Source organism: Heloderma suspectum, chromosome 6, assembly GCF_057233095.1.
Source record: "Heloderma suspectum isolate Gila_16-S chromosome 6, 16-S_ref, whole genome shotgun sequence".
NCBI lineage: Eukaryota > Metazoa > Chordata > Lepidosauria > Squamata > Helodermatidae > Heloderma > Heloderma suspectum.
In genome coordinates this window covers 78721328-78737016 of record NC_139463.1, presented here as the reverse complement: position 1 = coordinate 78737016, position 15689 = coordinate 78721328, and the positions used below count along the sequence as shown (strand labels likewise).

Here is a 15689-nt window from a genome sequence, read left to right as displayed (position 1 = left end):
CTTTATGTAGACTACCCGGGCCGAAATAAGGAACGCAAATGGCGGCGCCCATGGGTGCCACCATTTGCGTACACACTTTTTTTTTTTTCTTCAAAGTCACCCGTGATAGGCTACATAACAATTTACGTAGCCTATCATGGCTGACTTTGGAAATCTAGCCATGATAGGCTACGTTAATCGTTACGTAGCCTATCACGTGTGTGTGTGTGTGTGTGTGTTTTACATTCACTTTTTTATTTCGTGGCCAGGGAGACGGGGCGCTTCTCCCCTGCCTGAATTTCAACATCAAAATGTCAAATGCAGTTCAATGTAAGCAAGTTGACATTGAAGGGCATCAAAATGGCAAATGCAGTTCAATGTAAGCAAGTGTAAAGTGATGCACATTGGGACTAGGGATGTATGAATCCCTTACCTTGTTCTGGTCCGGGGCGTCCGCGATGGGGGGAAATGACCCGTCCCTCCCCCTGGAATCCTCCCTGGCCAGCTCTGCTCCACTGTGCGTCTGCGGAGCCGCCAGCCAGGGCCACCCGCAGCCAGACCTCCATCCGCTGCCGGGCTGCAGCCGCAAATGGCGGCTGCTGTAGAGGCCACCATTTGTGTCCCTGCTCTTTGCCGTGATAGGCTACGTATATATTTACGTAGCCTATCACGGTAAAGAGCAGGGACGCAAATGGCAGCTGCTGCACCATTTGCATCCCTGCTCTTTTCATGATAGGCTATGTGTATATATATATATATATATATATGTATGTATGTATGTATGTATATAACCAATTACGGCTAAAGCAGGGATACAAATGGCATACTGGCCGCAAGTGGCGTCCAATACACCATTTGCGTCTGTGTTAAAAACATAGACGCAACTGGAGTATTGGATGCCACTTGCAGCCATTTACGGCTCTATTTACGTAATTACATACGCCCTGAGTTTACCCTAATTGCAGCCATTTACGGCTCTATTTACGTAAAAAACAGCGCTTTACAGCTGCAAGTGGCATCCACTATGTCATTTGCGGCTGTATTAACCCAAAGAATATGGTAATGGCAGACACCATTACTGTATCACAAATGCCAAAAAGCCAGAGTGCCATTCCGCAGGGAATCCTCTGGACTTAGAGGAAAGTGGGTCCATTCTGCCATGGATTCTGGAGGCTGGATACTTTGGAATCTGGCCTCATTGGCATCTGTGGTTGATTTTGCCAACATCCCTAGGTATCAATGAAGGGAGGTGTGACTTTTGATGGACAGCCTCACAATGTGACCTTGTGAAGGTTTGAGCCCTACAGAGGCAAAAGGAGAAGAGGTCAGGCATAGAGGCCTGTCTTGTTTTTGTTTTTTTGAGAGGGGGAGTATCCCTGAGAGGAGTAGTTTCATTTCCCTGGTTATGTTTCAGTTTCATTTTTCCAGTTAAGTTTCATTTGTTCAGGTTTGAAACAGTACGTTTAGTTTTGTGGGAAGAGGGTATAAAAAGAGAGTGAGAAAGCCAGTAAGAGCAGAGCTGGGGAGACTAGAGCCTGAAGAGGGAGCAGGAAGAAGCAAACTGGAGACGTCTAAGACAACTAGGGTAAAGGAACTTGCATTTTGCAACTTTGATTTCATCTTATTTATTTATTTATTTATTTATTTATTGCATTTATACCCCACCTTTCTCCCTCTCGCAAGGAACTCAAGGCGGCTTACATTATCCTCCTCCTCACCGTTGTATCCTCACAACAACAACCCTGTGAGGTAGGTTGGGCTGAGAGTCTGTGACTGGCCCAAAGTCACCCAGTGAGCTTCCATGGCCAAGTGGGGACTAGAACCCGGATCTCCCGGCTCCCAGTCCGTCACTCTCACCACTACACTACACTGGCTTAAAGCCTTTTGTATCACTCAGGTCTATTGTGTAAATACCTATAGTTGTGATTGCTTGCTTTAATTTAACAATAAACTGTTGTGGTTAAATCTTGTGCCTAGAGTGTCAATCACCCCACATCTAGAGATGAAACCCCATGCTACTGAGAAGGGGAAGTTTAAATGAAGGAAGGTGGGACTCTTAAGGAGGCAAGAGATCCTTATGGAGCTTCTCAGGGAGCCATAGTCATAAAGGGAACCCTGTCAGACTTCTCTTAGGTCAAATAATTATCCCAGGCACCAAGATCTCTGGTAAACCAGATCTGCATACCCCTTTGGTTAATATGGTATATTCCTACCATATGCACCAGCTTGTAGGGATGTATGAAAGACACTTAACTTTTCGTGGATTGTGTTCACGTTGGGGGGGCGCTCTGTCCCTCCCCCCAGAATCCTCGATGGGGGGGAGGTGATCCGGTCCTCCCCCCTGGAATCCTGCCTGGCCAGCTGCGCTCCACGGCAGCTCCGCGGAGCAGCCGGCCAGGGCCGTCCGCAGCCAGAGTTCTGGCCGTGGACTGGCTAGTGCGGACGCAAATGGCAGCCGCCGTAGCCACCACCATTTGCATACGTCGTTTTTTTTATTATTGGCTTGCCGTGATAGGCTATGTAATTACTTACATAGCCTATCATGGCAAAGACCAGGACGCAAATGGCGGCCGCAGCAGCCGGTCGAAAGACCAGCTGCCGCCAGACCCGCCGCTGGACCCGACGCCAGCTGGAACGTCCGCCCCAGGTAAGACTCATCCCGGGGGGGTTCCACGGGGGCGGGGGGGCAGGCCATTCCGCCACAGATTTCGGGGGGCCGAATGCCAGTGCAATGCAATGCCAGTGCATTCGGCCTCACTGAAATCCGTGGCAGCATTCTCTGCCATCCCTACCAGCTTGTAATTGACTTAATCATAGGGATGTCAGAGAATTCTGCCATGGATCTCGGTGAGGCCGAATGCCAGTGCATTCGGCCCCCTGAAATCTGTGGCGGAACGGCCTGCCACCCCCTGCAGATCCCCCCTGGGATGAGACTTACCTGGGGCGGATCTTCCGGGCAGCGGCGACTGCAGTGGCGGCTTCGGCAGTGGCGGGCGATCTTCCAAACGCCTGCTGCCGCCACCATTTCCAGGCTTGTAGGGAAAAAAAAAGACGTGATAGGCTACGTAAAGATTTACGTAGCCTATCATGGCTAGGTTTAAAAAAAAAGAAAAAAAAGACATGATAAGCTACGTAAATCTTTATGTAGCCTATCATGGTTGGGGGTGGGTTTAAAAGAAAAAAACGCGTACGCAAATGGCAGCGGCTACGGCCTCCGCCATTTGCATTCCTTCTTTTTATTGTCTTAATCTACGTAAATATTTACATAGACTATGATGGCAAAAATCAAGGGGAACGCAAATAGCGTAGTGGGTGCTATTTGCGTCCCCTTTTGATTTGCCATTTTACCCTTCGTAAAGACTGATGTAGGCTAAAAGGGTGAATGATAAAGGGACGCAAATAGTGCCCGCTACGCTATTTGCATTCCCCTTGATTTTCGCCGTCATAATCTATATAAATATTTACGTAGATTAAGACAGCCAAAAAGAAGGAACGCTAATGGCGGTGGCCGTAGCAGTTGTTTTGTTTTGTTTTTTACCCAGAGCCCTCCACGGCCAGAAAATCCGACTGTGGACAGCTCTGGCCTGGCCGGCGGAGCGGAGCACAGCCGGCCGTTCGAGGATTCTGGGGGAAGGAACGGAATGCCTCCCCCCCCCCCATCAACATAATCCACAAAAGGTAAGTCACTTTCATAAATCTCTACATAGTCAGAGAGCAAAATGGCAAAACCATCCCTATGCCCTCCGATATCCCTGCCCACCTACACAGCTTCCAGAGCCCACCGTTGTCCCCTTTAAGAATTTTCCTAGGAGTGGTTGCAACAGAGGCACCCTCTTGATGACCAGCTTCATGATGTGACATCTAGGGATGTCAGAGAATTTTGCCACGAATCTCAGGGAGGCCGAATGCCAGCGTATTCAGCCCCCCGAAATTGGTGGCGAAACGGTCTGCCCCCCCGGGATAGGACTTACCTTGGGTGAATCCTCCTGGCGGCGGTGGTTCGGCGGTGGTTCGGCGGCAGTGGCGGCTGTGGCGGATGGTCTTCTGACCGGCTGCTGCTGCCGCCATTTCCAGTAAAAAAAAAAAAAGTGATAGGCTACGTAAAGATTTTTAAATTTTTAAGATTTTTACATTTTTAAAAAATACCATGATAGGCTACGTAAATGTTTATGTAACCTATCATGGCTGAGTAAAAACAAAAAATAAAACCGTGCGTACCCAAATGGCGGTGCCCATGGGCGCCGCCATTTGCATTCCTTATTTTGGCACGTCTAGTCTACGTAAACATTTACGTAGACTACAGCGAAAATAAGGGCAATGCTATTTGCATTGCCCTTATTTTCGCCGTAGTCTACGTAAATGTTTACGTAGACTACACGTGCCAAAATAAGGAACGCAAATGGCAGCTCCCATGGGCGCCGCCATTTGCGTACGCGCTTTTTTTTTTTCAAAGTCAGCCGTGATAGGCTACGTTTGTTTGTTGTTGTTGTTTTTTTACTTGGAAATGGCAGCGGCGGCAGCCGGTTGGAAGACCGGCCACCGCCGCCACCGCAGCCGAACTGCCGCCGGAGCCGCTGCCGCCAGGGACATGCGAGCAAGGTAAGTCCCGTCTCGGGGTGGCGGGGGGGGGGCAGACCATTTCTCCACCAATTTGGGGGGGCTGAATGCACTGGCATTCGGCCTCCCCAAGATTCATGGAGAAATTCTCTGACATCCCTAGCTATGTAAGTATTTACGTAGCCTATCACAGCAAAACTAAGGGAACGTAAATGGCAGTGGCTACGGTAGCCGCCATTTGCGTTCCCTTTTTTTTTTGCTGTGATAGCCAACATAAATGTTTACGTAGGCTATTACGGAAAAAAAAAAAAAGGAACGCAAATGGCATAGTGGCCACCATTTGCGTTCCCCCTTTTTTTTCTTCTTTTTTTTCCGTAATAGGCTACATAAATATTTACGTGACCTATCACGGCAAAAAAAAAGGGAACATACCCTATCACGGTAAAATACAGGGACGCAAATGGCTGCGGCTATGGCAGCTGGCATTTGCGACCCTGCAGGCTGCCCAGTGGCTGGATGTCCAGCTGTAGGTGGCCCCAGCCGGCGGCTCTGCGGAATCTCCGTGGAGCGGAGCCAGCCGGTGGGAATTTTGGGGGGAGGGATGGAGCGCCTCCACCCCACTGTGAATGTCACCCTTTGAAAAGGTAAATGACTTTTGTACATCCCTAGTGTGTGTGTGTGTGTGTGTGTGTGTGTGTATATATATATGGGTGTGTGTTAGGGATGGGGGAGAATTTCTCCCCGAAACTTCACGGGGCTGAGCGCCAACGCATTCGGCCCCCCAAAATCGGCAGTGAAATTCTCCACCACCACCCCCACCACCCCCAAGATGGGACTTACCTTTCACGAATGTCCCTCCCGGCGGCGGGTCCCGGCGGCGGTTCGTCAGGTCTTCATCAGGGGCGGGGGCGGCAGCTGCCATTACAAGGAAAGTTAAAAAAAAAAAACCACCCCCGTGATAGGCTACGTAACAATTAATGTAGCCTATCACAGCTAGATTTGTAAAGTCAGCCGTGATAGGCTACATTAATCGTCACGTAGCCTATCACGGGTGACTTTGAAAGAAAGAAAAAAAAGGCGTACGCAAATGGCAGCCCCCATAGGGAGCAGCCATTTGCGTTCCTTATTTGGTCCCTGTAGTCTACGTAAAGATTTACGTAGACTATGGCGAAAATAAGGGCAACGCAAATAGCTGCAAAATGCCAGGAAATTATGGCTGTTAAGGGCCACATGTCCAACAGATACATTATTTCGGCCATATGCATGTGGTATGGTATCCTATACTGTGGTTAGTTCCAGCTTTATAACTGCAATATAACTGAACAGCCATCCCTAAATACATCATTGCATACTTGTGGAACCTTGTAGAGGCTAACGATACTGGCCATCTGGATAATGTTTCCCACAGTGATCCCCCCCAATGATAGAGAACACATCCTTTTCGCTATCACACTTGAAACTGGGTGCATTCCTTTGCTGTGTGAACAGCAGATTCATAATGGCCGCAGATGTGCTCCTTGCTTTATATAGGTTGCCATAGATGTGGAACCCCAGTGTGATGCTGGACAAGAGCCTGGGGTTCTTATTAATCTCATGAATAGCAAAAATGAAGGCCAAGACTTGCTGATAATGCTTAGACACGATGCTGCAGTGAGAGTACCAGTGAGACGTAGCATTTTCTTTCTAAGGATGGACGGAAGTCCCTTACCTGGTCCCTCAGCTTGCTTCGCTGTGGGGGGAGGCGCTTCGGTTCTCCCCCCGAATTTCTTGGGGGGGAGGCACCCTGTCCCTCCCGGCTGAAATTCAGGCCGAGGGGGAGGCGCCCCATCCCTCGCCACCGAAATTCAGGCCGGGCGGGAGCGCCCCGTCTCCCCTGCCGTGAAATAAAAAAAGTAAATTGAAAAAAAAAACACGTGATAGGCTACGTAACGATTTATGTAGCCTATCACGGCTAGATTTTCAAAGTCCTTATTGCCCTTATTTTCGCCGTAGTCTACGTAAATCTTTACGTAGACTACCCCTGCCCAAATAAGGAAAGCAAATGGCGGCGCCCATGGGCGCTGGCATTTGCGTACGCGCTTTTTTATTTTTTTCAAAGTCACCTGTGATAGGCTACATAAAGATTTACGTAGCCTATCATGGCTGACTTTGAAAATCTAGCTGTGATAGGCTAAGTAAATCGTTACGTAGCCTATCATGTTTTTTTTTTTTTTACTTTACTTTGTAACGGGTAAAACGCCCCTGCCAAAACGCCGCCAAAACGCCGCCGGGACCCGCCGCCGAGAGGGACATTTGAAGGAGGTAAGTCCCATCCTGGGGGGGGGGCAGGGGGGCAGAGAATTTCACCACCAATTTTGGGTGGCCGAATGCGTTGGCATTCGGCCTCCCGGAGATTCGTGGAGAAATTCTCCGCCATCCCTATTTCTTTCATCCCTATTTTCACTAGCACATCATGTGCAAACACTGCTGAACTTGACAATCCTACCAGAATAGGAAGGAAAGGATGATAACAACAGGAAGTGAATGGTGAATCAGAGGGTTTGTGTACCTCTGATAAGTCCTTTGTGGGTAGAAATTATTCAGCAGATTAGATTTGCCCAATAACTTCAGATCACTGATGTGGAAAGACACACCAGTTGAAATTCCACCCTTTATGGAACTGTTGGCAACTGTGATAGTTATCTGGGAAACAGGATTATTACTACTAAATAATAAAGGAAGACTGATATAAAATTAATAGGAGTCCAATTTGGAGAATCTTTAGAATTCAGTGAATTGTAGCATGGATGTCTTAGAGAGAGGACCCCACAAATTTTTATTTCTCCTAAGTAATATGTATGGCTTGTGCCGTTGCATTTCTCTGGGCTTCATCACACGGAGCATTTATTTATTTATTTATTTATTTATTTATTTATTTATTTATTTATTTCTATACCACCCAATAGCCGAAGCTCTCTGGGTGGTTCACAAAAATTAAAACCAAACAACACACAATAAAACAATTTAAAATATATAGAACATTAAAACCACAATATAACAATACAACCACAATAAAACCTAGCAGCAGTGCAGGAGTTTAAAATACAGATATGCCCTAACCCCGGCGCCAGCTTGTCTGGCTGAAAGGGGGGGGGCATTGCAGGTGGGGGGGTGACAAGATGCAGGGGCCTCTGATTGGTGCACCCCAGTGGCACCACCATGCAAGGAGGGGCAGGCTGAGTTGCCTTAAACTCAGCCCCCCTCCCAATCTCAGTTCTCTGGCTCGATGCAGCTCCCTCCCACCCTCCCCTAAGCAGTGTGGGTTTCTTGCCGGCTGCCCTTGGGGAGCCATGTAGGAATTTTTTGGCTCACAGTTCGATTGGCCTATTACTGTGAGTCTTTTTTGCCTACGTCACACTGTTTTGCGGGTCGAGTGTGTCCTGTAAGGTAATACGGTCTATATCATCGGTCACATTCCAGTTGGTGGCTAGGATGGGCAAAAACAGGAAAGTAGGGATGGTGTGCATGCAGAGGCACCTTATGGTGACAGGTGACAACTGAGGCCCCCTGAATGGGTTGTGCAGCTCAGCGGGGGGATAAGGGTTGTCTGGGAGACCAACCCTACTCACTCACCCAGGTGTTGTGCGGCACTGGGTTGGGGGTAACAGGGGAAGGTCTACCTCCCCCAGAAGGGGCAGTCCGGAGGGATGGTGAGATCACTGCCACCCCTCAGGCTGGATGGGTTTTCGCCCAAGAAGTGCCAGCTAGCTACTATCACAGTTAGATGCCTGCCCTAGTTACCCCTTTGCAGGTATTTCAATAAAAGTGGCCCAATTTTCAACCCAAGCTTGTTGTCTGTGTCTTCTTTAACCCATCTCTGCACGCAGTTAAAATAGCAAAGCTAAAAATTTAGAAAGCTAAAATGCTAAAATGCCTGAGAAAATAAAAAGGTCTTCACCTGGCGCCGAAAGGCATACAATGTAGGTGCCAGGCGAACCTCGCTAGAAAGCTCATTCCAGAGCCGGGGTGCCACAGCAGAAAAAGCCCTCCTCCTAGTAGCCACCTGCCTCACTTCCTTTGGCAGGGGCTCACAGACAAGGGCCACTGACGATGATCTTAAGGTCTGGGCAGGCACATATGGGAGGAGGCGATCTTTCAGGTAACCTGGCCCCAAGCCGTTAAGGGCTTTGAATGTTAGCACCAGCACTTTGAATCGGGCCTGGAAATGGACTGGCAGCCAGTGCAGCTGGAAAAGTACTGGCATAATATGAGCTCGCAGGCCAGTCCCTGTTAACAATCTTGCTGCCCTATTTTGGACCAGCTGAAGTTTCCGGACCATTTTCAAAGGCAGCTCCACGTATAACGCATTGCAGTAATCCAGATGAGAAGTTATCAGAGCATGGATAACTGTAGCTAGGCTATCTCTGTCCAGATAAGGGCATAGTTGGTATACCAGCCTAAGCTGATAAAAAGTGCTCCATGCCACTGAGTTCACCTGTGCCTCAAGTGACAGTTCTGGATGCAAGAGCACCCCCAAACTATGAACCTGATCCTTTAGGGGGAGTGCAACCCCCTCCAGAACAGGTTGATATCACCTAGCCGGGCAGATGAACCACCCACTAACAGTACCTCCATCTTGTCTGGATTGAGTTTCAGTTTATTGGCCCTCATCCAGTCCATTACCGTGCCCAGGCACTGATTCAGAACAGTCACTGCCTCACCTGGTTTTGATGTAAAAGAGAGGTAGAGCTGGGTGTCATCTGCATATTGATGGCACCTCAGCCCACACCTCTGGATAACCTCCCCCAGCGGTTTCACGTAGATGTTAAACAGCATGAGGGATAAAATAGAGCCCTGTGGAACCCCATGGCACAATTGCCATGGCACAGAGCAATAATCCCCCAGCACCACCTTCTGGAATCGGACATCGAAGTAGGAGCGGAACCACTGGAGTGCAGTGCCTCCAACTCCCAACCCAGACAGCCTAACCAGAAGGATACCATAGTCGATGGTATCGAAAGCCTCTGAGAGGTCCAGGAGAATCAACAGGGTCGCACTCCCCCTGTCCCTTTCCCGGCACAGGTCATCCCACAGGGCGACAAAGGCAGTTTCCGTTCCAAAACCAGGCCTGAAGCCCGATTGAAATGTTTTTATCCTGAAATTGAGATTGCTGCCTCACGGAAGTTTGGGGCTCTTTATATGACACTGTGACCCTGCCATGACCCTCCTGTACTAAATGCCCTTTGTTCCATTTTTAAATAGATCACAGATCATGAGCTATCAAATTACCCCATTGTGTTCCGCTTCACTTTCCTCCATTCAAAGAGTTAAAATGCAAGAAGAGGAGTGAGATCAATGAAAGATAATGGAAGACTCAGATACAAGAGAAGGGGGGGCATGTGTAAAGGGAGTCAGGTGTGATCCTGCATTTAAAATGGAAGCAGAAAGCCCCATTTTAATTGCAGGATTTTAGGCTGGTGTAGAAATGCCCTCTGTTATGTTCTCACGCACAATAGGAGCAATAACACCATTAGCAACCATTAGTGTACAAATACATGACTATTCCTGCCACAACTGTTCACCTTCGTTTTTACAGACTGGCCTATAGTAGAGATGTACGAAAGTTCCGCCATGGATCTCGGGGAGGCCAAATGCCAGCGCATTCAGCACCCTGAAATCGATGGCAGAATGGCCGCCACCCCCCCCACCTCCCCGGGATGGGACTTACCTTGGGCGGATCTTCCTGGCAGCGGCGGCTCTGGCGGCGGCTCCGGTGGCAGTTTAGTGGCGGCGGCTGCGGCAGCCGGTCTTCCGACCAGCTAAGGATGAATGAAAGTCCTTTACCTGGTCCCGCAGCTGTTTTCGGGGGGGGGAGGCACTTCGGTTCTCCCCCCGAAATTCTTGGCGGGGGGAGGCGCCTCGCCCCTCCCCACTGAAATTCTGGCCGGGGGGGAGTGCCTCACCTCTCTGGCAGTGAAAGAAAGAAAAAAAAAACACATGATAGGCTACGTAAGGATTTACGTACCCTATCATGGCTAGATTTTCGAAGTCAGCCGTGATAGGCTACGCAAATCGTTATGTAGCCTATCACGGCTGACTTTTGAAAAAAAAAAAGTGTATGCAAATGGCGGCGCCCATGGGTGCCGCCATTTGCGTACATGCTTCCCCCCCCCAAAGTCAGCCATGATAGGCTACGTAAGGATTTACGTAGCCTATCATGGCTGACTTTGAAAATCTAGCCGTGATAGGCTACTTAAATCCTTACGTAGCCTATCACTTTTTTTTTTTAACTTTACTGGGAAATGGTGGTGGCGGCAGCCTGTCGGACGACCAGCCGCCGCTGCCCCCGAAATGCCCCCAAAATGCCGCTGGGACCCGCCGCCAAGAGGGACATTCGCGTGAGGTAAGTCCCATCCCGGGGGGAGTGGGGGGGCAGAGAATTTCCCCACCAATTTCGGGGGGCCGAATGCGTTGGCATTCGGCCTCCCGGAGATTTGTGGAGAAATTCTCTAACATCTCTACGACCGGCTGCTGCCGCTGCCATTTCCAGTTAAAAAAAAACAAAAAACAAAAAAAGTGATAGGCTACGTAAATCTTTACGTAGCCTATCACGGCTAGATTAAAAAAAAACCCACCGTGATAGGCTAAGTAAATGTTTACATAGCCTATCACGGCTGACTTAAAAAAAAAACCCAAAAAAGTGCATACGCAAATGGCGGCGGCCATGGCCGCCGCCATTTGCGTTCCTTATTTTGGCACGTCTTAGTCTACGTAAACATTTACGTAGACTAAGACGGCGAAAATAAGGGGAACGCAAATAGCGTAGATGCTACGTTATTTGCGTTCCCCTTATTTCTGCCGTCTTAGTCTATGTAAATGTTTACGTAGACTAAGACATGCCAAAATAAAGAACACAAATGGCGGCGGCCATGGCCGCCGCCATTTGGGTACGCGCGTTTTTTGTTTTGTGTTTTAAATCAGCCGTGATAGGCTACGTAAACATTTACATAGCCTATCACGGCTGACTACAGGGACACAAACGGCGGTGGCTACGGCCGCCGCCATTTGCGTCCCTGCTAGCCAGCGGCCAGACGTCCGGCTGCTGGCAGAGCCGGCCAGCGGCTCTGCAGAATTGCTGCAGAGCACAGCCAGCTGGCCAGGATTCCGGGGGGGGGGGGAGTAATGGAGCGCTTCCCCCCCAGCCAGGATTCCGGGGGGAGGGACGGAACGCCCCCCCCACCATCAACATAATCCACAGAAAGGTAAGTCACTTTCGTACATCCCTAGCCTATAGATGGGGATGCACGAAACAACTTACCTTTTTTTTTCGTACATCCGCGGTGGGGAGGGAGGCGCTCCGTCCCTCCCCCTGAAATCCTTGACAGCCAGTTCCACTCTGCGGCGACTCCACGGAGCCGCCGGCCAGGGCACCCCGCAGTGACATCCAGCCGCTGCTGGGCTGTGCAGGGACACAAATGGCGGCCTCCATAGCCGCCGCCATTTGCGTTCCCTTTTTTAGCTGTGATAGGCTACGTAAATATTTATGTAGCCTATCACAGCTATGGGTGTACAAAACCCTGCTTACCTGGCTCCATTTTGTTCCGCAGGTTGGGGAAGGCAATCCGTTCCTCCCTCCAGAATCCTCGATGGGGGGAGGCGATCCATTCCTCCCCCTCCTGGAATCCTGCCTGGCTGGCTGTGCTCTGCAGCCAGGCCGCGGAACCACCGGCCAGGCCAACCCACAGCAGGGCCTCCAGCCGCTGCCGGGCTAGTGCGGATGCAAATGGTGTCCTGTGTAGCCTATCATGAAAAAAAAACAGTGAATGCAAATGGCGGCTACGGTGGCTGACATTTGCGTTCCCTTTTTTTCCTGCCGTGATAGGCTACGTAAATATTTACGTAGCCTCTCGAGGGATGTTGGAGAATTCCTTCACGGATTCCAGTGAGAATCTGTGGCGGAACACCCCCCTCCCCCCACCCCCCCTGTGGAATCCCCCTGGGATGGCACTTACCTGGGGCAGATGCAGCGGATTCAGTGGTGGTGGCAGCGGCTCTGGTAGTGTCTCCAGTGGCTCCGGTGGCAGGTGGTCTCCTGGCCTGCTGCGGCTGGGCTGCTGCCGCCGCCATTGCCATCTTTGCAGCCATGATAGGCTACATAAGAATTTACATAGCCTATCATGGCTAACCAAAAAAACACAAAAAACAAAACCCAGCATACACAAATGGCAGCGACTTCGGCGGCCGCCATTTGCGTTCCCTGTTTTTCACCGATTTATCTTACGTAAATATTTACGCAAGATAAAATGGCAAAAAAAAGGGGAACGCAACTAGAGTAGTGGGTGCTATTGGTGTTCCTTTATTTTTTCCATTCCAGCCTACATAAATATTTCCGTTTCGCGCACCTTTCGCGGGGTGGGGGAGCGGGGGGCTTTGTTCCGCCATGGGTTTCGGGGGGGCCGAATGCACTGGCATTCGGCCTCACCGAGATCCGTGGTGGAATTCTCCATCATCCCTACCTGTAGTAGCCCCCAACGCATGTACCTCACTTAACACTTTCCTCCAAGACTGTAGCCACATGAGTGGGCCCCTCATGAAATAGAATGAGAGGTCCAAATGATAGATTATTGATTTTGCCCTACTCCTCAAAGGAGCAACTCCCTAGCTCTGAAGGGCAAGTTTGGAGTTCAGCATAGAAACAAGTTCAGAATTTTTTAAAAATACTATGCTTTTAACCTGGATTCACATCCCTTCCAATTTGACTGTACGGGAAAGATAATAATTATAGAGTATATAGAGAAGCCTCTCTTAGGTTATGGATTATTTGTCTGTGTAAACACACACACACACACCATGTTTTCTAGTTCTCATGAAATCATATATCTGGTCCTCAGAGAGAGAGCAATGGTGAAAGTTCATATAGCATTACTTTGGACATCCACCATGTGTGACATTGATCATAACATCCTGAAAAAGAGAAATGCTGGTTAATCCAAACATTGTCATACTTGGAATAGACCTACTGAAATCAATGGCTCTGCTCTAAGTATGACTAAGACTGGATCTTCATCAATTTTCCTGTGGACTGTTGAGAGAATTTATCACTGTGTTACTATGCTACGGGCACTCTGTAAACGAAGGTACTTGGGATAGATAAACACTTCAAGCAGGGGTTTCATTGACAAGTACCCAGGTTAGCAACCAACAGAGTGTTTATTTGAGGAACAAGGGGGAAATCACACTGAACTGAAATGCGGAATGAATGCGGTGAGTAAATGTAATGCCCCAAACCTATTTCACTCAGCTAATTCCTCCCTCCCTCTCCCATCTGGCCACTGGCAAGTCTGTCATTTCATGCTCTCTCTTCAATCTCTTGACAGTCCATATTCCAAGAAGTCTCTTCTCTCTTCTCCAGGCATCAATCCCAAACATGGTTCATTACAAATCCGTTATCGCTTTGATGATGTGGCTGAACAGGGAGGCTCCTCGCCTTCTCCTGATTGGAGGATGGAGGCAGGAGGATGGATGGGAAATTTGACTTCCTTTTGGTTTGGGGTCATTCAGTGGTGATTGCCCCCAACTATGACCGGACTAAGGGCCACAACTTTAAATTTTACCAAAGTGATCTGCACAATGGAATTAGCTAATTAAATGTCAGCCAGGCTCCTGATTTCTTAAGGGTAGAACTTGGAAACAGCTTCTCTTCCTGCCCACCTAATTTGTGTGACTCCACCCCAACTAGGGATGTACAAAAGTCACTTACCTTTTCACGGATTCTGTTCATGGGGGGAGGAGGCATTCCATCCTTCCCCCTGGAATCCTCACGGGGGGGGAGGAGGCGATCCGGTCCTCCCCCCCCAGACTCCTTGACCGCTGGCTGTGCTCTGCGGTGGCTCCATGGAGCAGCCGGCCAGGCCCAGGCCAGGGCCGTCCGCAGCCGGATTTCCAGCCGCGGAGGGCTCTGGGTAAAAACAAAAAACTAAAACGCATACGCAAATGGCGGTGGCTATGGCCGCCGCCATTTGCATTCCTTATTTTTCGTCATCTTAGTCTACGTAAATATTTACGTAGACTAAGATGAAGAAAAGAAAGGGGAACGCAAATAGCGTACTGGGCGCTATTTGCGTTCCCATTTCTTGTCTTCGTCTTAGTCTATGTAAATATTTACGTAGACTAAGATGGCAAAAAATAAGGAACACAAATGGTGGCAGCCATAGCCGCCACCATTTGCGTACACTTTTTTTTTTTTTTTACCCAGACGTGATAGGCTACATAAGTCTTTATGTAGCCTATCACGTCTATGGGGGAAAAAAAAACAGAATGCAAATGGAGGCGGCTGCAGCCGGTCGGAAGATCAGCCACCGCCGCCGCTGGAGCCGCCACCATCCGAAACATCTGCCCCAGGTAAGTCTCGTCCCGGGGGGGATCTGCGGGGGCGGGGCGGGTGGCAGGCCGTTCCGTGATGGATTTTTGGGGACTGAATGCACTGGCATTCGGCCTCACCGAGATCCATCACGGAATTTTCTGACATCCCTAACCCCAACTCAAAAGATAGGACCAGTCCTTCAATTGCTCACCTGAGTCTTCCTTCTGTACTGAATCAATCCTCTTTCTCGTGCTGGCAGTGGCTTTCCAGCATGCCCCAACTCCTGTACTTAATCCATTAGCTGGAGATGTCAGGGACTGAATTTGGGAGTGTCTTCCTGATCTTGATTGCATGTCTATTATTTCCTTCTTCTCCTGATAACGATTCTAAATAGACACTACCTCCAATGAGCAAAAATAATATTAAAAAAGAACATGTAAGGACATGATGCATTGCCCGGGTGAAGGTGGGGGTTGGGGGGAAGTATGACAAATTATAGTAATATGGGAAAGACCACATTCAATTTGTACTAACTGTAGATAACTATGAAAATTTCCAACCAAAGGCATATAAAATAAATATTGAAATTCTGTGTTCATAGTCATAGACTGTGCATGAAAATATCCAAAACAGCTGTGGCAGATACACTTTCTGAAAAGACAAGACAAGACAAGAAAAAAGTACATATTCTGCCTGGGTCCAATGTGCATCTGGTCCTATAGCCTGTTTTCATTTCTCCTTACGCTGCAATCTTATGCACACCTTCCTTGGATTAAGTCTCATTGAACTCTGAGCAGACATGTACCTATAT

General features: G+C 49.0%; 1 protein-coding gene across 1 annotated transcript in view; it reads right to left on the bottom strand.

Annotated features, from left to right (window-relative positions):
- LOC146341333 (vomeronasal type-2 receptor 26-like) overlaps positions 1-3840 on the bottom strand; it is a 53365-nt gene extending 49525 nt beyond the window's left edge. The window contains exon 1 of the mRNA XM_084807374.1: positions 3744-3840. Coding sequence (XP_084663500.1) covers positions 3744-3840 — 97 coding nt within the window. The remainder of the gene's footprint in view (positions 1-3743) is intronic.
- Between the last annotated feature and the right edge of the window lie 11849 nt (positions 3841-15689).